Here is a 24,010-nt window from a genome sequence, read left to right as displayed (position 1 = left end):
GTGGCGCGGGGGTTTTATGTCTTTAATGACCTCGACTAATGATCGAAGCTGATTGATTCAGCAGAATCGTCGAAGGCACTCTCCAAGTTTGTCTGCATTATTTTTAGATCCTCACGCCTTATATACGTATATCCCCCATTCCCCTCCCACCCTACGAAAAATTTAATTCCCAGTCCAAGGTGTCACTGCAGGCGGAGGAGAAAGCAGAACGGAGAGCGACTGATTGACGAGTGCCGAGAGTATCGGGGAAAACTAATGCGACACATGGGAAATATCGGCTGAGAGCACTATGGCAACTTTTCGTAGCACACCTCCAGGCTGATTAAAAATGTGAGCACAAAAAAAATACCACTTGGTCGTGATAGGAATAAAAGTAGGAAACAAATAGAGACATACAAAGTACATAAGGAATTTTAGGATCCCACTGTACCGAAATATCATGAACTGTTCCTTAAACTCACATCTTTCTCCGTCATTCTTTCATGTGAATCATTATACCACTGCTCCGGTTAACGGTTATCACTGTGGATATCAAACACGTAGTGAGAAAATGCATGCTTAAATACACACATAAAAATGCTTGGTCTCCGTTTTAGAAATTTGTCATTATTATCGAATTTTATAAATTTTTACATACATTTTTACATAAATATTTTTTTTTATAGAAATTTTTAGAAAAATAGGCTTACAAAAAAAGTATGTATATTTTTGATACTTCTTTATTAACTTTTGGTTATTAAAGCTGCCTTCGTTACCATTTTTTACCTCTTCTAGAGTTGTTTTTGTTTGATAGTATTGCTCTCTCACGAACAAAAGCTTGGTTAACAGTTAAGAATAAAGGAATAGGAGTAACAAAATTGCCCATGTGAATGGAATGAAAAATTGACTTTACTCCAGTTCGTGTGAAAACTCAGTGAAATGTTTTCGCCCGCTATATTTAATGCAGTGTTATTTAGTGTTATAGTGTTCCATATAGCCCAAGTACGATCTGGTTTATCAGCCGAAGAAGTACCCGGAAATCCAAGGGCAGCCCAACTTCTTCCCACCGCCTGTCGCAATGGGTTAAATGGCAGTGCCGCTGGTCCGGAAATCCATCTTCCATTTGTGGATATGATGGTGCGCCACGAAATGCCACTCTTTGTACTCCGCGAACCGGAAGAGGATTTACTGCTGCTGCTCCATGGACCCGAGATTTTCCAACTGCACGTGGCCACCGGCGAGCGACGTCTGGTGCCCCTTGGCAGTTTGGCGGGTCAGGTGAAGGATCGCAGGGCGCTCGGTGCAGAAATCGTGGCCTGGCGGCAGTTTCTGCTCCTTTCCATCGTCCTGGAGGATTCGCTGGAGGTGTACCAACTGCCCAAGGACCTGCTGCTCTCCGAAGATCCCGCCACGCAACTGAGTTTCGAGCCCCTGCAGGAGTTCTCGCTGCCAGGAGGATTCCTTCAGCTCCACCTACTGAAACCCAGCGCCGAACAGGTGCTCCTGCTGGTGGCCTCCAATCATACCAGGTCGCACAGCAAGTGCAGGTGAGGATTACTCGGTTTTTCTTTAAATATTAATTTTTTGTAAGTATTCTAAAAATGGATTTTAAGCTAAAACAAGAGAGAACGCAATAGTCGGGTTGGTGTCCAGACTATCTAATAGGGAGATGGATATATAAAATTTTTTTGATTGCGCATAACTTTTTAATGAATGGTCCGATTTGAAAAATGTCTTCCAGATTTCGATAGGTATAAATATACACAACAAAATTGCATTTATACTTTTCGGAAATCTTTAAAGGTGTGGGCGCCAGACACATTTTCATTTTACTGTACGAGTAACGGATATAAATATTGTAAATAACGAATTATATTGTTTAATAACCATGATGACTTTTTTACAGAACATTTGAGTGGCTGGACACTTACTTTAATCCCCTCGAGGAGATCACTTTACCCGCCATTCGCGCTCTCCAAGTGGTCGGTCGTCAGCAGCTGTACATTATTTTTGGGCGATCTTTAAGGGGCTCTCAATCGAAGGTAAAATAATTCTTTAAATATTATTATATTTAATTCCCTCTAAAATTGTATATTTTAAATAATTTTATAATGTTCTTTTCAAGATGGTGCTCACTGTCTACGAACTGGATAGGAGCACCCGCACTTTGCAACATCGCCAGGCCCTGACGGTTCAGGCCCAAAGTGTCCAGGCTGCTAGATTCCGTGGCCGGAACTGCCTGATCGCCTGCAGTTCCTCATCATCCGCCAACTGCATTTTCTTCCGCATGGTGGATGGTCAATTTGTGGTCTATCGAAAGCATGCTCGCAGGGATCTGAGTTTCCATCGGTTGAGTGCCACCAAAAGGGGTGAGCTCCTAATTGGAGCCCGTTCCAATGGCGAGGTGATCGTCTTCGGCTCAACCCGTCTGGATTGCTTTAGTGGATTTCAGGTGGTTGGAGAATCGGAACCGAGTGGCCTTCTAACCCATCGAAACGCGAGAAACGAAAGCTTTCTGCTGTTGGCCTATCGAGGAGCCACCAGCGATCTTATTCGAACAGTACAGCTGGGTAAATTGGAGGAAACCTCCAATCAAGTGGGCGCTGCTCCGGAAGAAGGTCAGTTAATAGGTTATCCCATATATCATATCAATCTGTAACCACCTTTGCAGATCTTAGTGTGGTCCAATTGCATCGTCACGAATTCGAAGAGTCCATCAATGCCTTACGTGGGCTGCTCCTGCGCCGTCGTTCCCCGCTGGAAACCCTGAGAAACCTGATCAACTCCTTGAAGCTGAGATCTGTTATTCACCTGGAGAAACCACTGCATCTCCATGAAAAAGGACACATTGAACGGCTCCAGCTGGTGGACGATCAGCTGCGCACTCCCACTCAATTGAAGCAGCGTCTGGAGGAGCTTCGTCAGCGATATGAATCCAGGAGAACCACAAGATCTTTTGGGACAGCCAATGAAAATGATGCCGGAGATAAACTCAAAGTGCGACGATTGCGAGTGGGTAACCTCATCTACCAGGGACAGTTGATGCCAGGTGAGTGGGGAAAGTCAGACAAAATATATGTTTTTTTTTTTTTTTTTTATATCCCAGCGCTACAAGTGCACACTTGTAATTATCGCGCTAGTCACATTGAGCTGATATTTTTAACTTATTATTATTTTAATTTATTTATAATTTTTTTTTTTTTTTTATTTAAAATTTATTTCCCCGTCCAAAAGATCACATCCTGGATACTTCTGAGCCACCTTTGCTGACCATCAGAAACAGTCGACTGCTGACCAAAACACTAAAAACGAAGCAACTATTGACCCCGCAGGATTACCACAACTCCAGTGCATCCCCGATTCCTAAACAGCCCACTACTAATCGCAGTGAATGTGTAGTGCGTCACCTGAATATCGAACAGATCAATGGAGTGATTTGGAATGACTTTTTGGACTCCCTCTTCCTGCGCAGCCGCGACACTCGGTTAAGTGGAAAACTGGTGATGCAATCGAGAACCCGGGTGAACAGTCTAAAGACGACTCTGCTCAACGGACTGGTGGTGGATCGTCTCTTTAACCTGCGACGTGCTCAGGTGATCAGTTCGGATATCTATATGTCTGCCTTTTTTGCCCCTCGTCTTGAGGCTCGGCGGGTGAATGGCTTGGATTTTGCTCAGGATGTCCTCTATCGCGGTGGCAATGCTAGCTGGGTGAAGAGTAAGTTTCCCTCTTGGATAAGCTAATCAATAGATATTAAGAGTTCTTAACCTTTTTCAGCTCCTGTTCGCATCAATCAGATGAGTGTTTCGGGTGACATTGTGGTGGCCAATCAGGGTAAATTCAAGAAACAGTCTAGACAACCCGAAGAATCAGAGGAGCAACGTCTGCAGCAGTACTACACGGGCAGGGTTACGATCCGTGGCTCACTGACGGTCAGAAATGTTCAGAGGGATACGGCGAACTCACTCGTAGTGCTGGGCAACCAATCTCTGGCCAAGAATGATCTACATTCCAAGTACCTCCTCAACCAGACGCAACAGGTTAGTGGGCTTCATCTTTCACTGATTTTTAATAACATTCACATACCCTCTTAGAACCTCTCCAATTTGACCTTTGGAGATGCCAGAGTCAGTGCTCCTTCACTGACCACCAACTTCATTGAAGGACATCCCGTAAGGGATCACCTGCTCAGCGGTGGACAGCAAAACATTCACACCCATCCAAATCGCACTCTACACATCATTTTCATGAATGCCACCGTACAGGGTGATATTATTTGCAGGGACTACGTCTCCCGGTTGGCGGAGATCGCCAAGGATGCAGTGCGTCATGGACAGGAGGCCAATATCACGGGTCACAAGCGCTTCCAGGCACCTCTAACCGTTCAAAGCATTCGAACCGATCAAATAAATGGGTTACCCATAACCCAACTGGTACTCAAATCGAACATCACCCAGAATTTCAAGGGAACGAAGAGCTTTGCCCGCTTGGTGGTGACGGAAGATCTAAAGGTTCGGAAGCACTTGAATGTGAGTCGTCTTAATGGATTGCCACTGCAACAGCTTCTTGGTCATGATGTTAGCCTGCAGCGTCTCGAACTGACGGAAATGCCACATCTGGAGAACCTCCACTTCCGGCGACTCAATGGATTGCCCTTCGATGAACTGCTGTCCACGATCTCCGAGGGAAATGACCAGCCGCTACTGCTCCACAAGCAACTGCTTATCGAGGGAAATGTGCGATTTGAAAAGGCTCTGCAGCTGCAGGACATCAATGGAATCCACTGGGAGGATTACCTGAGTCGCCTGGTAAGACCCGATGCGAATGCTGAGCTGCGGGGAAGGAAGACCTTCCTGGCGGATGTCCAACTGAACGATGCTCTTCATACTCCCCACATAAATAATCTGGATCTCAGCTCCCTGCTAGATAATACCCTGCTACGAATGACACCCCAGCAAATTAGTGGAGTCTACAGCTTCGAGCGAATGATGGCCACCAATGTGGATGTGAGCCGAATAAATGGGGTACCAAAGGAAGAGTTTATAGACACACGGAAGGATTTGGAACTGAAGGGGGATCTCTACCTGAAGCAGCTCAACATCAGTGGCAGCCTAAAAGGCACCTTTGCCAAGGACCCAGGACTAAGTGATCTTAAGGAAAGAGTAAAGCGAGTGCAGCAACTTCCCTGGCGGAATCTAATAGTCACCGTCGATGCTCTGTGGGATGAAGGTGCAGGCCAATCCCAATCACCACTGGATTATCTCCGCCAGCATGCCGTAAGAAAGGTGGGAAATCAGACGATTACAGGACATGTGCTCCTAAAAGAACCCCATTTCAAGAACCTCCAAAGCGAGCAGTCCCTGCCCATCGAACTCAACCTTACTTACTTGGCCGAAGATGCCCTACTGCGACGGAGTGCCACCAACGAAAGCCAGGTGATCCTGGCTCCCCAGAAGCTGCTGGGATTAGTTAGGGCCGGAAGCCTGCATCTCGAAAAGGATGCACACTTTGGGCTGGTGAACGGAATCGATATTGAACGACTCAATGCCTCACTGTACCGCCTCTCCAGTGGAGAAGCCATTGCAGCGGATCTTCACTTCCTGCAGTCGCCCCGGATTGGTAAACTTCAACTGGAGGTTCCGGAAGTGAATGGGCATCCAATTGAGAGCATTTACCAGCAGGGCAAAGGGCAATCCTGGCCAGCTGTGAGGTTCAAACAACTGGTCGTTGAAAAGGATCTCAACCTGGGAAGTGTAAACGAGATGAGTCTGGACTACTTCCTGCAGCACCGCATAACCTTGAGAGGACCTGCTTTGGAGGTATTTGGATCCCTGAGCTTCGAACATCTCCAGTTGGACGGTCGACCGCTCCTTCGTTCCATCAATGGCATTCCGTTGGACAATGTGGTGTTTCGACACAGCAATCAGGCGCAGAGCATCACGGGTGTGAAGACCTTTCATGGAGGTGTGCACTTCACAGGACCCGGACATGTGATGAATCTAAATGGTCGGGATCTTAGCGACAGCTTTAGGGGCAGCATCTTCCGCAACAGAGACTACAATATCGATAGTTTGGTTCTTGACAGAGCCAGCTTCCCAGGAGGTCTTGTTTTGGCGGGAAGTCAGAGTCCCAGTCGAATGCGAACGATGGAGGTCCCTCAAGAAAATCAGTTGGAGGAATTGCAGGAGCTTTTAACATTGGGTAATCAAAGCTCTTACAAGAGACTTCTTTACCTCGACCATGATCTTGAAACTCTGGAATCTACTTGGGTGAAACCGCCGCTAAGGGGATCTCCCGAGGATCCCGAGGCTAACCTTCCCCTAGGCGACGCTGCTCCCTGTCAGCGTCGCAGTTTGCAGGCTCATCTTCGGATCTCCCAGCGCCTTGTGCTCCTCGCCAATGTCAGTGTGTCCAGCCAACTAATGCGACTCAATTCCGGCAATGTCCGTGTCAAAGTGCAGAACCACTGTCACCTTCCAGCCAGGAAATTGCGCAGTAGGATTAGCCTTAGTTGCCGCAACGAATCGCATGTGCTCGCAATGCGTCAACCTGTGGAGGCAATGGAACTAATAACCCGGGAAGGGGAGGAGATCCTACTTTTGGGCACCGAGGAGGAGGTTCGTGTCTTGCGGCTGAAGGGGAGTAACTGCAGTCTCATCGACTGGCAATCCATCCTCCCAGCGGATGGTCGTCTAATGAAGGTGATCCAAATGGAGATTGAACCTAACGAGGATCTACTACTCACCAGTGGTTTGAGCAATCATCGTCCTGTGCTGGCCATTCATGTGAGGGATCTCGCGAGTCAGAACTTCAAATTGATCCAGTTGATACCGGGCTCTTACGATTTGGCCGAGATGCAGGGAAATCAATTGCTAGCCAGCTGCCTGGGTTGCCGACACGTAGCCATCTTTAAACGAAACCAAACCCTCTTCGAAGCCATCCAGCAATTGAGTTTCCAGGAGCGCATCCATCAGCTAACCCCGTTTAATGTGGGAGAAGAGCAATATCTTCTGGTGATAACGCAACCCGAGGAGGATCACTTTTACCTCTTCGTCTACAATCAAGTGGGCGGTTGGCAGCAACGCACATTTGGCTCTAAAAATCAATACCAGTGGGCGTGGCCATTGGTGAAATCTGGTCAAAAACTGGAGGCGGTAGAGAGCCCAATTATGCTGCTCTGCGGAAGGGAAAAGAAATGCAGTCTAGTGAAAGCCCTACTTGGCTAAAATCTGTACCATATTGTTAACTATGTTTAGTTTTATTTACTGTATATATCCTATGTTTATGCTATGAATTGTTTAGTTTTGTTAAATCATAATTTTGTTATTATTTTTGGAATGTATATATTATCTAGTATCTTAAAGCTAGTAGGCAACAAAAAAAACATGGGATCGAGATTATCACACTTCTTGGCTTTGTCACTAGTGTAAAGCCAAGGAAATCTTACTTGGCTAGTTTCCCCCAATTGAGTTTTTCCTCCTAGGTGGAAAAGCTCTTCCTACTGATGGTGATCACGTAACCGGTGAACACTAGGAATCCCAAAATGCCCCAAATGGAGCTGTTCTGATTGCCACCATCCCCAATCTTGGCCAGTATCCACTCCACATGACTGGCCACGTCCTCGAATCCGCCATCGATGCTCCTCAGGCCAAGCAGGCGATCGCGTTCCGTTAGCGTGGCACCCGCATCCATGTAAAGCTGGCCAGGATTGGAGTTGCCCGTCTCCGGCTGGACACAAATCCTCGGAGATTTGCTCTGCTGCTGGTGACACGAAGTGTGCGTGGCATTCAGCGTGACCAGATCGTGCAGCTCGCGAATATCGCCATCGTAGCCCCAAGTGCTGATCTGCAGAAGACTACTGGATTCCGAATCCAGGACAGAGGTGGCTCCAGGCGAGGGCAGGCCAATGGGCTGGATGAGCGGATGATCCAGAGGCACATCCTTTTCCAGCATCAGAATGGCCAGAGCCAAATCTTTAGGAGGCTGGTGGATGTGGGTCACGCCGAAGAAGAGTCCCTGCTCGTGGGGAGCAAATCTCTGGGGATTCCCGAGCATAACGCGCAGTTCCGATGGATGGTAGTAGCTCTTCTTTACCTGACTGTAATATAAAATCATCTTTCAGAAATACTACTTGGGAATTATAGTGCAGAACCAACCTGAAGATGCAGCTACTGACGGTCAGCACAACAGAGGGCGCCACCAAAGCGCCCGAGCAGATGTGTCCCTTGCCAAAGTAATCCCGTTCGTGGGCCAACAGCCTTATGGACGCCTGGTGCGGAGCCCTAATTTTCCCCCGCAATGGATCCTCACCCGTGGCCGCGGCAATGGCATCCATTTCGGCCAGGCCAATGCCACGTTTTGCCGCCAAATCTCGATGGGTATAGGCTGTGGGGGAGATGGATGGTGCAAAATTAGTAAACCAAGGTGAAGGTCGAAGCGTACTGGCTGATAAGCCGGCCAATCGGGATCCCCCATGGAAACAGTCTCCGAGTGCAGTCCATGTTATCACCCACCGGCTATCAGCAATCTTTGACGCCTGGTCAGCGCCCCACGATCGCTCCCTGATATCAGCCGCCTTTTTCCCCAGTGCACAAGTCCCGGATTCACATTCGGATTCGACCCGATCAGGCCACCACTGTTTGTTCCCGGCGTGATCGCAGATATGATAGCCGGTATGCGGCTATATCTATAGCCCCGGTAGCCACGGGCCCACCAAACCCAATCCAATCAAATCGAACTGAACTGAACTCAACCCTCTTTACCCCGGAAGCTCGAGACGATCACGCGATTATAGATCGCCAATTGATCAATTTGGAGTGACGCACTATAAGCGCTCAGCGATTTGGATAAACGTGGGATTATGCCAAAGTACAGTGGGAACTTTAAATGTTCGCACACTTTCTTTATAGTAGAATTCTTTGTAATCTACATTTTAATGGCTCATTTATACTCTGGAGTCTAATTTTAGAAATCATGAATATTTAAAATGTATATTTAGTCTTTTTTGGTAATCAACTGATCTTCGGGAGCAACAAATTAAATGTTTTGGAATGTTTGAACATCGAAAGTTGAAGTTCGAAAAGTTGATGCTTGAATTTGATTCGTGAGAACAAGTACATGAGATGATTCATAACCCATGGTATAATATTTATTTCATAAGGCACTTCTATCTATTACCACAGTTGCTTACTTACAATTTCTTTTAAAGCCCCTTTAATCAGTTGTCATGTTATAACTATTCGAGTATCAATTGAAATTCCTGAACGAACCACTTGTTAAACCACTGGGTTTCTTCAATAACTAAGGGTTTTTAATATTTATATTTGAATTATTTAAAATAAGCAATTGTTCCCGCATTTTTATAGTTTCAATACATTAGTTTCTTCGTAATATGCATCCAATTTATAGACTCGGAGAAAATTAGCATTTAACTGATATTTTTGAAAACACTGTACCGCTAAATCCTTTTTCTATCTCGAATTTTATAATCATCATAACTATCATAAGTTTTACTTACTCGTCTGCATTTCAGTGCAAAGAAACGCAAAGATCAGGGTCTTTACGATCTTTCGCCAATGATCGTTGAGCTGCATTTCACAAAACGTATCCCGAGCACAAAATTCACAAACGGAAAAAAATATTAGCTGATCCCGGTGATCGATGATCGACGATTGAAGTGATCCACAGCTTTGAATTTCACGGAGAGCGTTCTACGGTTCACCTGTCGGGAGCTCCGAGCGATGAATGAAGAATATATAGCGCGAGCCTCTTTCCTAAATCGAATGAACGCAAATTCGCAAAAGCGTTCTTAGATAATTCCATAATTTTTTTTGTTTTGGTTTCGTGAGTCTTGATTCCGACTCGCTTGTTATTGTTGTTGTTGTTGCCAGCGATGTCGGGCGATAAAGCAATAGCAACATACGACCCGGGCACCAATACAGGCGATATAGCCGAATCGAACTGAATCGAATCGAAGCGAATAATAAACAAACACACACGCCTTATCGGGATTGATAAGAACGCAGTGCCAGTAAACATTATTTTGATTATTTCTTTTCTTGTTTTCCTTTATTTTCAGTTAAATTTTGTTTATGTTTTGAAGCCAGGATTAAAATGGATCTGAAATATATCGTTCAGCATTAAAATCCATACAGTAGCACTTGACAAACTGCTTTTGAAAAGATCTATAATTCTGGAGGTACTTATCTGATAGTGCTGAAATTTTATTATGAAAAATATGTTCTAAGAAAACTATTTGCTGCTTGATTATTTCATGCCGCTTGCGAATGTCCATACTTTTGATTGATAGCAAAACTATTTTATGAGAAGCACACAACAAAATTAAGATCATTTAGGGCTTAATATTTAATTAGAAATATTTTTGAATGTAATTAGAATTTATGTAACTACAATAATATATATTTCATTTATATATATATAATATATTTCATATATAATATATTTCATTTTATATAATTATTTTATTTTATTAAATGTATTTTATATTTATACCCTTGCAGAGGGTATTATGATTTCAGTCAGAAGTTTGCAACGCAGTGAAGGAGACGTTTCCGACCCCATAAAGTATATATATTCTTGATCAGCATCACTAGACGAGTCGATCTAGCCATGTCCGTCTGTCCGTCCGTCTGTCCGTCTGTCCGTCCGTTTCTACGCAAACTAGTCTCTCAGTTTTGAAGCTATCGCGATGAAACTTTCCCAAAAGTCTTCTTTCTATTGCAGGTAGTATATAAGTCGGAACCAACCGGATCGGATAACTATATCTTATAGCTCCCATAGGAACGAAACGTTAAAAAAATTCTAGCTTCGGTGTTTTTTGAAATAAAACCTTCTACTCTTGGAAATATTATTTTTTAAATATTTCAGAATTTCGAAAAAAGTATTTTAAAAATCGGACGACTATATCATATAGCTGCCATAGGAACGATCGGAAAATTAATGTGAAAGTTACACAGAAATAAATTTTAGCTTTTTTGGTTTTTATTGTATTCTCTTCTACTTTAGAACATGACTCATTTTAAATATTTCCGAATTTCAATTTTCATTTTATCAAAATCGGACGACTATATCATATAGCTGCCATAGGAACGATCGGAAAATTAATGGGAAATATTAGAAAATTGAACATTTTTGCGATTTGTTAATTAATAGGAATGATCTGCAAGGGTATATAAGCTTCGGCTGGCCGAAGCTAGCTTCCTTTCTTGTTTTCTGATGTAATACTATTTTAATCTTAAATAATATTCAAACATTTTTAAGACTCACCCTTTTGAAGCACCTCTCCTTTCCCTGAAGTGTAGCGGAAATTACGCCTTCTCCTCGAGAACTATATATAACCAACTTAAGGCGAACTGAAACGGAAAGCAGATTACATCGCCGAGTGTGGCTGATAAGGATCGATGGCCCAAAGAGTGCGCACATTCCGGCACTAGGTGGTATCACCCAGTCCCGAAGATTAGTGGTGCTGTAACGAGACCTTGAGATGAACCACTCCGAATCATAATCGCACTGATTGATAGATAGATAGTGCTCTATGGCAATAGAGTTGCCGATTGCCCAATGCAGTTGGACCCATTGACCTTGTCTGCACGTTTAAAGAGCCAGATCGATCGATCGATTGACTGATTGGATCGGATTGAATTGTAGCTCTCGCCATGCAGTCACGAACACCATTCCTTCAGACCCGTTCCGTCTGGAACCATAAAGATTAACGATATCAGGTGGTCACTTCCATTCATCGCACTAGTGAAATCAAGTTTCCTTTCTGCGCCGTAAACTATTTTTAGTTAACTAACAACAAATGCGGCGATAACCGAGCGATCGTGGATTATATGGGGTGTAGGAAGAACTTCGGGGTGAAGAATATTTATAGATCGCCTGAAAGTAGGCCATAATTCGGTAGAACGAAAGGTTAGAGTAACCGATGAAAAAATGAAATCAATAAAAAAAAGCTTTTCTACCACCAGAGAAATTAATATTAATATACGAAATATAGGGTATAACCCAGTTTCTTTACATTAAACCACAAGTATTTAAGAGTTACAAAAATATCTAACAGTTTTACCTAGAAATCTTTTTTAAACCAATCTTTTCTATTGTTACTTTTTTTATTTTGTTTTACCTTCTAAATCAAAAGATTTTATAGTTGAAGAATCATTCTATAAATTTGAAAAATCAGAATTAAACTAGTCTTATTTAAGTTGGTATTAAAAATTATTTATTCGAATAATGTCAAAACTTTAACGATCCTTATTCTTTATAATAATTTTTGTTTACTTTAGTATCTATTTTATAAAAATCCCAAAGTTTGACAATATTAAATTTAAATTAATTTAAAACCCCAAGTGAATAAAAGTAAAACAATGTTTAAGTACTTAGATAATACAGATTTATTGAATTAAATATAGTATAATCAGAACTGATTAGTCATTAGCCGCAGGACGAGGAATCCGGGAAGTAGAAGGGTCAGAGTTCCAGCCAAGGCGGTGGCGGCACCACCACCTCCATTGTTATCATCATCCTTATCGCCATCGCCACTTCCGTCACCACTGCCATCACCACTGCCATTTCCACTTCCATCACCACTGCCATCGTCACCACTTCCGTCGCCACTGCCATCACTATTCGGATCCTCGCCCATATTCTCCAGAATCCAGTCGTAGTAGTAGGACACCTCCGTGTAGACACCCGGTAATCTGGGCAGGGCACATTGGATGCCCCAGGAAACGACGCCGGCCAGCTGACTTTGGCACACCAACGGTCCACCGGAGTCGCCGCTGCAGGCGTCCTTCTCGCCCACCTCAATGTAACCGGCGCACACCATTCCCGGCAGGATGAGATGGCCCAGATCGGAGTCATCGATGCAGTGCTCCTCGCTGATCATCGGCACATCGACGGTCATCAGGATGTCGGAGACGTAACCAGCCTCCGTGTTGCCCCATCCCGTCACCTGGCAGACGACGCCCTCGGAGACGGGAAACCGATTGAGGGCAATGGGACGAATGGTCGGATGATTCGCGGGCACGGTGCCATTCAACTTCAGCAAGGCGATATCCTTGTCGTAGGTGGACAGGACGAACTTCTCCAGCTGCATTATCCGCTCCTCGATCGTAAAGGTCAGCGTGTTGGTTCGATCGTAGCGATCCAGATTGCCCATCACCACGATGAACTCCTCCTTGGGCACAAAGGTGCCGTCATAGATAACCTGACTGCAAAAGAAGGTATCAAATTAACAGAGGGCTAACAGAAAGGTGACCCAAAACCACACTTCTAGAACTTATAACTTGATCATCTGTATACTGATTTAAAAGTGAAAAGCGTCTTATAATTTGCAGCTTAGTTCTTTAAGAATTTAGAGAGAGAAATAATTGGTGACCTCAAGGTTTTCAAAAAGGTGACCCAGACCTTCATACCAGGCATTTTGCTAGAATACTTTAATTAGCACTATGATATAGTAGTCATAAATACTTAAACTTTTCTTGAAACCGATAAGTTGGTATCAAACATTTTAAATTAACTTGATGTTAACAGAGGGCTAACAGAAAGGTGACCCAAAACCACACTTCTAAAGCTTATAGCTTGATTATTTGGATGCCGATTTAAAAGTTAAAAACCTCAGACAATTTGTAGCTTAGTTCTTTAAGAAATTAGAGAGAGAAATAATTGGTGACCTCAAGGCTTTTAAAAGGTGACCCAGACCTTCATACCACGCACGTTGCTAGAATACTTTAATTAGCAATATGATATAGTAGTCATAAATACTTAAACTTTTCTTGGAACCGATAAGTTGGTATCAAACATTTTAAATTAACTTGATGTGCCCAGAGATTACACAACAGCTAGGCAATGCGAACCTTCTACTTCCTGATACTATTAGTAATACCCCTTAAAGTAATTGCTCCTTGGTAACACTTACTCCACAAAGCAATGGGCGGCGGTGAGGACCCATCCTGGGCGGATGAGGGATCCTCCGCAGAGGTGTCCGGTTCCAAAGAAGTAGCCATCGTTGAGGGCCTTGCGAATTCCCACCTGGTGCCTAGTGGCGCCCAGCGTGGCCTCCGTTCCATTGATAATCCTCCCGGGGTCCACGCTGAATCTCGGCCGAATGGCCTCTGAATCCAAGGTTTTCGTTCGTGGAACGGCGCCTAAAACGGGATTAGGTATTAATAAAAAATCCAGAAAATCCAGAAAACCCCTACAAACCTCTCAGTGCCGCCGGCAAGGAAGTGAGAAGAAGGGCTAGTGCCAAAAATTGTACCGATCCGATCATTCTGCCCATCGTAGATGCTAACTCCTCGACGTGGCGATACCAACTAATGAAGGAGCCGAACCCACTTGGCCAATATCGTGGCCAAAATAAAAATCTGGCACCGGGCGGGCATCCTAATCTAATCAATAGACATCGTAGAACACACCAAAGCAGCACAAAACACCGGACTGACTTGTCATCGCCGGAGAACCGAACACCCACGTCCGGGTCTGACGAACTGCAGCCTTTAATTTTAGTTTTAAGTGCCACCGCTGGATTTTCCAGGCGGCCAATCTCTGGGTTTACCACACCGATTTATGGAGGCCCTTGAAAGTCGGGGAAATACCAGGGAATTTCCTGAAAAGTGTGTCCAAAGCTAAATGATTGGGATTATCCTATCTCTTTGAGATCTTGGGGATTTCCCTGATTTTAAGTTTTAATATAATAAATATTTATTTCATTTGTTTATTTTCAAAGAAAATATTTTTATAAAGTCAAGCGCCCCCTAATATCAGACAATAACTCCATAAGGATTATTCATCAGTTGAATTCCGTCGAAAATTCTTATATCAGAACCCATATATCTTCGATCTCCATTCCAAACTTATTGCCCATTGTACGATTTCAATTAAAATTTCACATCCACTCGTCATGTGCAAACAAAATTGATTATTCAGACCAACTTCTGGTAACATGGCAAATAAACAATTTATATTAAATCAAAAACTTAGTTACGCGCGGATATTGAAAAGGCTGGGTGCCGACCAAAAGTTACTCATCCACTCGGATTTTTAATCTAGGTCAATTTGGGTTTTTAGTAAATAAAAATTAAACAAATAGCAATAGCTTTATATCTAGTCCCATTAAGTGTCTATTTACATTACCATAAAAATCAATAACAAATAAAAAGGGGTTTGGCAATTTCATTGAGCAATTATGCGGTTTGTATGTGACGTGTTTTATTTTTAATGTTATTCCTCTTAAAATTTTTAGAATATTTCCTGTACCAAGAGACTCCTTGTTACCCTCAGTGGGCCCCTCCTCCTCTGATGTCATCAATGCCGTCGATCACCGTCAACTATTGGACAATCTACAAGTGGGTGCCTTCTCGGCACGATTAGATAAATCAGTTGTAGAACAGACAAGAGAAAGCGATTTATTGCGCTGTCCGATCGTCAAAGAAGTGTGATGATAAGCCCCAGAAGGCCAATATCCAAGAACTGAAACGATATCGATCGACGGCTAGCAAGATTCTCCGGCGTCATTTGGCGGTACTCGGCGTAATCCAATGAAGTGTTGGCCGCCCGGATCCAGTCAATAAAGTGCGAGACATTCGTATAAACACCCGGATAGCCGGGATCCGCACAGCCCACGCCCCACGATATTATCCCGGCCAGTTGTCCGTCGCAGATCAGCGGTCCGCCGGAGTCACCCTGGCAGGCATCTATACCGCCCTGCAGGAATCCGGCGCACATCTGGGAGGCGGGCAGCTTGTAGATCACCTGGCAGAGCTCCTTGTTCAGTATCGGTACAGGGGCCTGCTGCAGCGAACCCGATTTGTCCTTCTGCGGGAAAAAGTAAAATAAAAAAATTAATACCTGAAAACTATGCAAACTATGCACTTCTCCTAGTCAAACCTGTATTTACGGACGCTCTCTTATGCAGACAAACATTTTTAAGTAAGACTAGGCAAAAACGTGAAATAAAATTATTATACGGACGCTCTCTTATGCGGACACACCGTTTTTAATAAGGGCTAAGGTAACACAGGTCTCAGCTCTCGTATAATTAGTCTTATACTAACATATGCTTACGATTCAATAACAAATATCGCTTTACGGACGCTCTCTTATGCGGACAACCCGTTTTTAATCAGGGATAAGTTAACAAATTTCTTAGAATTAGTTGCTAAAAATCTTCTTACGGCCGCACGTTACGATTCAGTAACCGACATCGTTTAACGGACGCTCTCCTATGCGGACAAACATTTTTAATACAATTAAGTATACGGACGCTCTCTTATGCGGACACACCGTTTTTAATAAGAGCTAAGGTAGCGCAGGTCTCAGCACTAGAATAATTAGTCTTATGCTAAAATATGCTTACGATTCAGTAAAAAATATCGATTTACGGACACTCTCTTATGCGGACAAACGTCTTAAAACTAGTTGCAAACAATCTTATGAGGACATATTACGATTTAGTTTAACGGACGCTCTCTTAGACGGACAAAGAAATGCTACCTATAACCTGGAAATGGGATAACCCACCGGCGTGACCTTGCCCCAGCCGTGAATGAGACAGGTGGTGCCCTCTTGGGGAGCTTCGATGGTCAACGGTATCGCCCGCGCCACTTGCGTTTGCCACGGTATGAATCCGTTGAGGAAGAGCAGGGCGATGTCGTTCTCCAGCGTGCTCCTGTTGTACCGCTCGTGTCCGATGATCCGCTGCACGAGATACTCCTGCGTAAAGCGGTCCGTCCGATCGATGGTACTGCTGCCGGCCACGACGACATATAGTTCCGGATCCCGATACTGCAGTGGTACGGAATTGTTTCTAAAAGGCGAGTAATATTATTTAATAAATTTAATATGCGATATTTCAGTAGTATCACCCACATGGCGTAGCAGTGGGCCGCCGAGCAGACAACCCGCTGGGAGATAATCGCTCCGCCGCACACATGGCCCATTCCGTAGTGCTGCTCGTGGATTTTTCGCCTACGCACGGACACCTGGAAGGGCACCTGGTCAATGGTCACCGTGTAGCCGCCCACAATTTTAGGCAGGATCACAAAGCCCGAGGCCGTGGACGTCGGTGGATGGATCTGGACGATGCTGTTTCCGGGATAGGCCGCCAAAATCAGCAACATCAGCACAGGCACATCCATTGGTGTTCCATGGGATGCGGTTAAATCCCACAAGCGTCTGTACTTTCTCAACCGATAAAACAAGTTCGACAACAATTACAAAAAAAAATTCAAATTTAATAATATTGATGTTTGAATCAGTGTCTGAGCGATAAAATTAATTCGAAACAAATAATAGCTCCACTAATACAAAAAAAATTTTAACTAGTCACCCTACTCACATTTTTGAACTTTTTTAATTTTTCAAAACGGGTTTTATATAGTAGGACTAAACATAATTTGAAAGTGAAAAAAAAATGATAGCTTTATAAAAGGTTTTTGACTTTTTTAAGAAAATCTTTGCAAAACTGGAAAAAACTATATAAAAATTATAAATGGGTACAAAAATACATTATCATTTGAAATCCTTCTTTATATAGATGATTCAATAATATCGCATGTAATTGATAAAAACAAAAATTATTCTCAATCCCATAACAAATTAAGGTAAACATTCGATTTATAAAAAGAATAAATTGATTTATTTATTAGCTACAAGGACTAAAGTATCACTTAGACTCTGAGATCCAAGACGAAGGCAAGGATGAGTGGAAGACAAGTCCCGAGGAAGGACCAACCCGATCCCAGCCGTATTCCTGCATTATGATAGAGCGTGTAGTTCAAGGAGTTGTTCTTCTGGACGATCCAATCATTGTAGTACGAGACATTCGTGTAGACACCCGGATAACCAGCTTGCGCGCAACCGGCGCCGTAGGAAACGATGCCGGCCAACTTTCCGTTGCAACTCATGGGTCCGCCGGAATCGCCCTGGCAGGCGTCCACTCCTCCAGTCCAATATCCGGCACACACCTGGGAAGTGGGAACCGTGCCGTAGGAAACTCGGCAGGTGGCATAGGAGACAATGGGCACCGTGGCAGACTGCAGAGTATTGCTGCTTAGTATTCCGTTCTGAAAGAAAATAGAGATTTTATTGGCTGACAGTAATAGAATCTTAAGAGCTAATATATAGTCAGCATTTTATACTGAAAACAAAATAATAATATTATTATAATACCAATTAGATTCGCTCAAGTCAAGCTTTTATTAATTGATTTTATTTAATTCTTTTTATTTAAAAATGTAAGGAATTAAAATTTAAAAAATTTAATTGAATTACTTTATATAAATTTTTCATTCTATGTTTAATAGTTTTTTTCCGTTTAAAAAAAATTAAATTGAACCACATAAAATACATTTTAAACTAATTTTTAAAAAATATTTAGGTTAAGAAATGGATCTAGATGGTTTATCATATCTTAGACCACATTTTATAATATAATTTTGAGTGTATAACATATAAAACGATGTATATAACGAAATATATATTACGATTTTGGGTTATTTTAGTTAAAGAATGGATCTAGGTGGTTTACCATATCTTAGAAGACCTTTTAAAAATTAAATCTTGAGTACACTTTGCTCATAAGCTAATAATTTGGTATAACGCCTTTAGGATAAGACCAAAAAAATGGAAATACCTCATTTTGGCCTTTACTTGGTGTTCCTTTCGCACCTCCTTGCGAGATTAGCACTCACCTGTTGGAGCAGACCCCATCCAGAGATCAGGCAGTCGGTGCTGGTGGCCACGAGTTGGCTGTTTAGTGCCAGGGCCTTCACCGTTGGCCAATTCCAGGGAATATATCCATTGATGAACATCAGCGCAATGTCGTTGGTCAACGAGTCCGAGTTGTAGTTCTCATGTGGGATCAGCTGCTGCAGGTAGTACTCCAGTGTCAGATCGGTGGAGTTCTTCAAGTAGGTGCTGCCCATCACCAGTACGAACTCACCAGCAGTACGGTATTTCTTTTGTTCGGCACTAAAATTTAAAAACTATTAGAGGTATGTATTTCAAAGATAGTGAGAGCTTTACGCACATATAAACACAATGGGCGGCGGTGGCCACCAGACGCTGGGAAATCACCACTCCGCCGCACAAGTGACCGGAACCATAGCTCTTCCTATCGTTGGCGGTCAGGCGAATGGACACCTGGTAGGGAACCTGTTCGATATATGTCGCACTTCCTCCCACGATCTTGGGCTCTATCTTTCCGGTCGTCTCGGCATCAAGATCTGAATGATAAGTAGATAATTCAATAAATATTTTTATAATTAAGAAATATAAATGTAATATAATTATAAATAATATCCAAGATCTGCATGATATGTATACTATTTAATTAATATTTTTATAGCTAAATAATACATATGTAATTTTAATACATATATCGGTCATGGGCATGACCATCCAATGCCATCTGATACACCTCCTTGACAACTAACTGCATTGAATACGTATTTGAACAATTGCTGTTTATCGGTGGCTAAGAGATAGCCGGGCTGGAATTGTTGTCTTAACAAGAAAGTACTTCAGAATTATATGGTTTATATGGTGTGCGGTTTATAGCTCTTTGGTGGAATGGAAAAACAAAGCAATCTAATCGAATGTGTTGTGATTGCCGCTCCTTGGAAAATTAGTTGGATAATTGTCGTTTATAAGCGTTGCCATTATGCATTGCGAAAATCGAAATTAGTCATGAAATCAGTTGAGTCACGGTAATTTTTAAAACATTTTTTCTTACTTCCTTTGATAAAATTAAAATATTAATCAAAAGATAGCACAAAAAAAAGGTTTTAATATGATAGGTGAGAACGTCATATTGTAATCATTTTATTCATATATTTTTTCTTTTTTGAGTGAACACAATTACAAATTTATTCAAAAACACTTTAAAAAAGAGAAAACTTTAATTAATTAATTTTCTTTCTCGAGGAAAGCTGGGAAACTGTAATTAACATGATGTTTCTTTATCTTGGGTAATAACCAAACACAATTGTTAGAAAAAAAGCAAAAAAAAGAAACCCCAAGAGATAACTTGCTTAGAAGATTTGGGTTTTACACAACTTTTACAGTTTTTGAGTTTACTTCTAAAGAGCCATAAACAACTGAATGGAAGTTGTATACTAGTAAGACTTTTCAGGTGTTATTTAGATTGATAACTTCCAATCCATGACTCACTTTCGCCGGAGACCAAAACGCCTAGAAATAACGCAATGGCCACCCAGATTTTAGCCATTTCTTCTGAGCTATAGAAAAACCGAATTATACAGAAGTTAGAGCCTAAGAACACGGACTTTTGAATATTTGCCCGTTACTATTATCGACCGAATTTCTTGAATCGAGCCACCGCAATGAGCCATCAGACCCATGGCCAGTTGATATTATTTGTGGTTGCCTATGGCTTATCTTATCGCTAAATGTGCGTAAATTGAATGTTGCCAAAGCCCGAAAGCAGCACATCGACAACAGCTCGATAGGTCGATCGGGTGCCATAAAAGTAAACAAATGCCAAATCAGAGCGAAATTCATTTTTGATTTCGATGGAAGTAGATGCGAATAGATTTAGTAATTCCTAGCGGCATGGCAACTAGGACTTAAACTTATATACATTTTTCCTACATGAAATAATATATTTTCTATAGAAATATTCTTCGTACATGCTTAAATATATATTTTGTGGGTTATAATCTAAATTATAAAAATAATATAATTTATGTTCTGCATACATTCCTTTTCCAACTTATTTAAACAAGGAGCAATCACATCAAAAGAATTTATTAGTCAATGTTATAAACGAAAAAATAAACAATTAAAGTGAAATACATTTGTGAAAAAATAATATCCATGAAAATCGAAGTGGCGCTTCTTTATAAAACCGTGACTAATCGGATGATAAGTAAACACGGATTTTCCCGCCATTAAACAGGTACAATTAGATATCATTCAATATGGTCTCGTGAGATAAGAATTTGGCATTCTACTCTTATTTTTGTGGTAATGGTACTTTTGGAAGCAAAAAAAAAACATTTATCATTTTAAAATGATAGATTGAGTGACAATGGAACTATGTAAGCAAGGTGTTTATAATACATAAGTTAATCGCATTCTATCCTTTTATCACAAAGGTATTATAGTATCTAATTTTCTTTCACAAAAATAAACCTATAGACTAGAATATTCACTATTTTATGTCGAATTTAGTCCCTTTATCACTGAGGATTTTTGTCTGATTTTATCTTTCATAAAACGCAAAACAAACGCAAAAAAAAACATGGAAAAGCTTAACCTTTCTTTGGAGCACCATTTAGAGTGAGAGTATATCCGTACTCTTCTTATTTGTTATCTTCATGCTCCTTAATCAGTTTTTTGGTAACAGCTGTGGTGCGAGAAAGTATGGCCCTCAGCTCTTCGAGCTCACTGAGCTCTTTCTGTGATCCTGTTTCTTCCTCGGTGACCCCGTCGTTTTTTTCCGGGGAATCATGGGTGTCCTGCTCCGGAATGAATGGTTTTGGATAATCGAATGATGCTTGAACACATTCAGCTGTTTTAGGTTCTTCCTTGACTTCCGAAGAAAGAGGTTCACATTTAATTTGAGCTGTCCCTATGGTTGCATTAACTTTGGCCAGTTTAGCCAAGGACGATTGGGCAGTTATAGTCGATGTAGATGGCTCTTCATCTTCATCTTTTATGGTTTCTTTCTTAACTCTTGGCCTTACTGTAAGCCACTCATCCACGTTCGACTCCTGGGAACTCTGAGAGCTTCTGTACTCGAGTTGCACATTGGTACGACGCTGCATCACCTTGCGCTCCATATGATTGGTGTTGACTTCGAGGGCCTTGCGCTTCCTATTAAACATTAAAATGTATCTAAGTATTTCGTATAGATGTGGTAGCTATAAATCTTACCTATTACGTGGAGACAGTTTTGGGCTAGATTGGGCATTCAACGAAGCTGCGGATTGAGGAATAAAGTATGAAAGAAACTTAGAGCGTGGAGTATATTTTGTACTTGATGCATCCGACGAGGTCGTAGATCCCGATGACGGTGTCTTGGGCCTTCCACCCTCGCTAATGGGCGAGGAAAGCGCCGATGAACTAGCCGAGGGAAGTTGAGCTGCAAATACATCCTTCACTTTCTTATAAGCTGAGGCGCCGTCCAGCAATTTCTGGTGCTCTTCTGTAAAAGCCTCGACATCAAATGTCTTTGTTACTGCGGTGGCTAAAGGATAAAAAGGAATAAAGCGATTATTAAATTTATTTTCTAGTTATTAATTAGGATTCTCATTTATAGAGGCAATATAAAAATATATTAAGGCTCTTTGAGAAGTTCTTATTTACTGGGAAATATTTCAAAATAAGTTTAATTTTAGTAGTGTCTATGTGTGTTGAGCATCACTTAAATAACTTTCTATCCCTTTTTTTTAATGTCAGATATGGGGGCATGATTTTAAACTTACTTTTTGAGGATATGAAACCATGAAGTTATAAAGAATATAAACTAACATGTTGGAATATAGCGATTAATAAATTTATTTTCTAGTTATTAATTAGAATTCTGATTTTAGAGGCAATATAAAAATATATTAAGGTCCTTTGGGAAGCTCCTAATTACTGGGATATATTTTAAAACAAGTTTAATTTTAGTAGTGTCTATGCATGTATGTGGAGAATCACTTGAATACCTCCCCATACCATTTTTAATGTCAGATATGGAGACATGAATTAAACTTTCTTTTTGAGGATATGGAACCATGAAGTTATAAAAATTATAAGCTAATTTACATATTTTATATTTTTTTATGAAGCGAAACGAAAATCTATTTGCATAGATAATAATTCAATGAGTTTTACTTATATAGAATAACAAAACAAATCGGTTCCTTTCCCCAGTCACAATTTTAAGGTCAATTTAACCAGAAACTTACCCCTCCACAGCTTGTGTCCGTCATTTCGATATTGTTGAAGCTCCTTATCCTTGGCTTTCAGAAGGTCTATCAAAACGGAAACCTGATCCCGTAATCCTGCCGCGGTGGCCATCGAATTCATGCAGATCTTGCGATAGAACTATGGGGATGTCAATGGTTATTATTACAAGTCTCTGGTTTGACTGGAAATAAATGAGTTCCTTACCAAGAAACCATTCATCGGACTTAAGTGCCAATTCCATTTGAGAGGAACTGCAGCATTGGACATGGAGTATTTAAGATTCAGGATAAACGGATGCAAACCAGTTGAGTCCACTTGCGAAGGATCTGCGGTGAGCAACACCAGACGCACTGCGTCCTCTGGGAACTTGACACGTGCATTTAGCGTCTGCATAAGGAGAACAATAATATGTTAAATACCAATAGATAATAGTTAAACACCAAAAACTCACCTTCAAACGCTGCTGGAAATCATCTTTCGCTAAGGTCTCCGAGAAACTCAAATTCTTGCCGGGTTTGTGGAGGTAAAACGTGAGGCCTCCGTCCTCGTCGTCTTCAAAGCAACTGAATATGCTCTGCTCTCCGTTAATTTCCACAGCTTTTACTAGCATTTTTAAACATAAACTTTAAATAATAAAAAACTACAAAACAATTCGCCGAAATAAGCGAATCAAAAGAATGTGCCAGTTATCGATGGAAATATCGATATATTGGCGTGCGAAATCAGCTGTTTGTATTTTTTTTTAATAGGGATATTCTTCAAAATCTTTAATTAATTAATCGTTTTAATTAATTTGTATTAGCAATAATAAAAGTAAATGATTAATAAAAATTAAAAAATAAAATTTATCTTGATTTTATTCTTGAGTCTTTTTAATGCCCTTTTTTAAATATCGATTGTTTTTCATAGTTAAAATAATAATAATTGTGTGCCTCTTTTTTTTACCTAGGTACTTTATAAATTTGATAATATCCCAAAGTGTAAAACTTTTAATTACAAATCACAAAATAATCCCCGTTTCATAAGCTGTTAAACAACCGATGAATAGTGGTAGTCGAGCTGTTTTTCATATCGATAGCACCTATTTTACCGC

The 24,010-nt window shown here is 41.5% G+C and overlaps 6 protein-coding genes across 9 annotated transcripts; 1 reads left to right on the top strand and 5 right to left on the bottom strand.

Annotated features, from left to right (window-relative positions):
• Positions 1 to 858: 858 nt before the first annotated feature.
• On the top strand, positions 859 to 7,297 carry fs(1)M3 (female sterile (1) M3). The gene is made up of 7 exons (XM_017153816.3): positions 859 to 1,526; positions 1,886 to 2,021; positions 2,105 to 2,597; positions 2,651 to 3,028; positions 3,214 to 3,696; positions 3,757 to 4,019; positions 4,074 to 7,297. The coding sequence occupies exons 1-7, from the start codon at positions 919 to 921 to the stop codon at positions 7,203 to 7,205; spliced, it is 5,493 nt and encodes a 1,830-aa protein (XP_017009305.2). The 5' UTR covers positions 859 to 918; the 3' UTR covers positions 7,206 to 7,297.
• LOC108065699 (uncharacterized) lies at positions 7,217 to 9,670 on the bottom strand. The gene is made up of 3 exons (XM_017153817.3): positions 9,497 to 9,670; positions 8,136 to 8,364; positions 7,217 to 8,077 (listed from the first exon to the last, which is right to left on the bottom strand). The coding sequence occupies exons 1-3, from the start codon at positions 9,570 to 9,572 to the stop codon at positions 7,459 to 7,461; spliced, it is 924 nt and encodes a 307-aa protein (XP_017009306.1). The 5' UTR covers positions 9,573 to 9,670; the 3' UTR covers positions 7,217 to 7,458.
• Positions 9,671 to 12,398: 2,728 nt separating this feature from the next.
• On the bottom strand, positions 12,399 to 14,284 carry LOC123003203 (trypsin-1). Its single transcript, XM_044394969.2, has 3 exons — positions 14,203 to 14,284; positions 13,916 to 14,144; positions 12,399 to 13,208 (listed from the first exon to the last, which is right to left on the bottom strand). Exons 1-3 carry the CDS (start codon positions 14,276 to 14,278, stop codon positions 12,413 to 12,415), a joined length of 1,101 nt encoding a protein of 366 aa, XP_044250904.1. The 5' UTR covers positions 14,279 to 14,284; the 3' UTR covers positions 12,399 to 12,412.
• Positions 14,285 to 15,185: 901 nt separating this feature from the next.
• On the bottom strand, positions 15,186 to 17,161 carry LOC108065657 (trypsin). The gene is given in 4 exon segments (XM_017153740.3): positions 15,186 to 15,813; positions 16,519 to 16,804; positions 16,867 to 17,123; positions 17,126 to 17,161. Coding segments are annotated over 4 exon segments (954 nt in total). The 5' UTR covers positions 17,147 to 17,161; the 3' UTR covers positions 15,186 to 15,423.
• A 451-nt stretch (positions 17,162 to 17,612) lies between these two features.
• LOC108065459 (trypsin eta) lies at positions 17,613 to 20,549 on the bottom strand. Of its 4 annotated transcripts, none has more exons than XM_044394622.2 (4): positions 20,170 to 20,549; positions 19,028 to 19,223; positions 18,690 to 18,969; positions 17,613 to 18,062 (listed from the first exon to the last, which is right to left on the bottom strand). In XM_044394622.2, exons 1-4 carry the CDS (start codon positions 20,225 to 20,227, stop codon positions 17,667 to 17,669), a joined length of 930 nt encoding a protein of 309 aa, XP_044250557.1. In that variant the 5' UTR covers positions 20,228 to 20,549; the 3' UTR covers positions 17,613 to 17,666. The 4 variants fall into 4 exon arrangements, with proteins under 4 accessions (XP_044250557.1, XP_070075017.1, XP_070075015.1 ...); XM_070218916.1 differs by lacking the exon at positions 20,170 to 20,549 and adding an exon at positions 19,520 to 19,639; XM_070218914.1 differs by lacking the exon at positions 20,170 to 20,549 and adding an exon at positions 19,374 to 19,628.
• A 201-nt stretch (positions 20,550 to 20,750) lies between these two features.
• On the bottom strand, positions 20,751 to 23,606 carry LOC108065656 (uncharacterized). Its single transcript, XM_017153739.3, has 6 exons — positions 23,369 to 23,606; positions 23,122 to 23,304; positions 22,917 to 23,055; positions 22,001 to 22,210; positions 21,898 to 21,943; positions 20,751 to 21,837 (listed from the first exon to the last, which is right to left on the bottom strand). Exons 1-6 carry the CDS (start codon positions 23,525 to 23,527, stop codon positions 21,324 to 21,326), a joined length of 1,251 nt encoding a protein of 416 aa, XP_017009228.2. The 5' UTR covers positions 23,528 to 23,606; the 3' UTR covers positions 20,751 to 21,323.
• Between the last annotated feature and the right edge of the window lie 404 nt (positions 23,607 to 24,010).

The sequence above is a fragment of the Drosophila takahashii genome, chromosome X, assembly GCF_030179915.1.
Source record: "Drosophila takahashii strain IR98-3 E-12201 chromosome X, DtakHiC1v2, whole genome shotgun sequence".
In the NCBI taxonomy this organism is placed as follows: Eukaryota; Metazoa; Arthropoda; class Insecta; order Diptera; family Drosophilidae; genus Drosophila; species Drosophila takahashii.
Note: the sequence above shows the minus strand (reverse complement) of the source record. Positions and strands in the feature narration are given on the sequence as shown.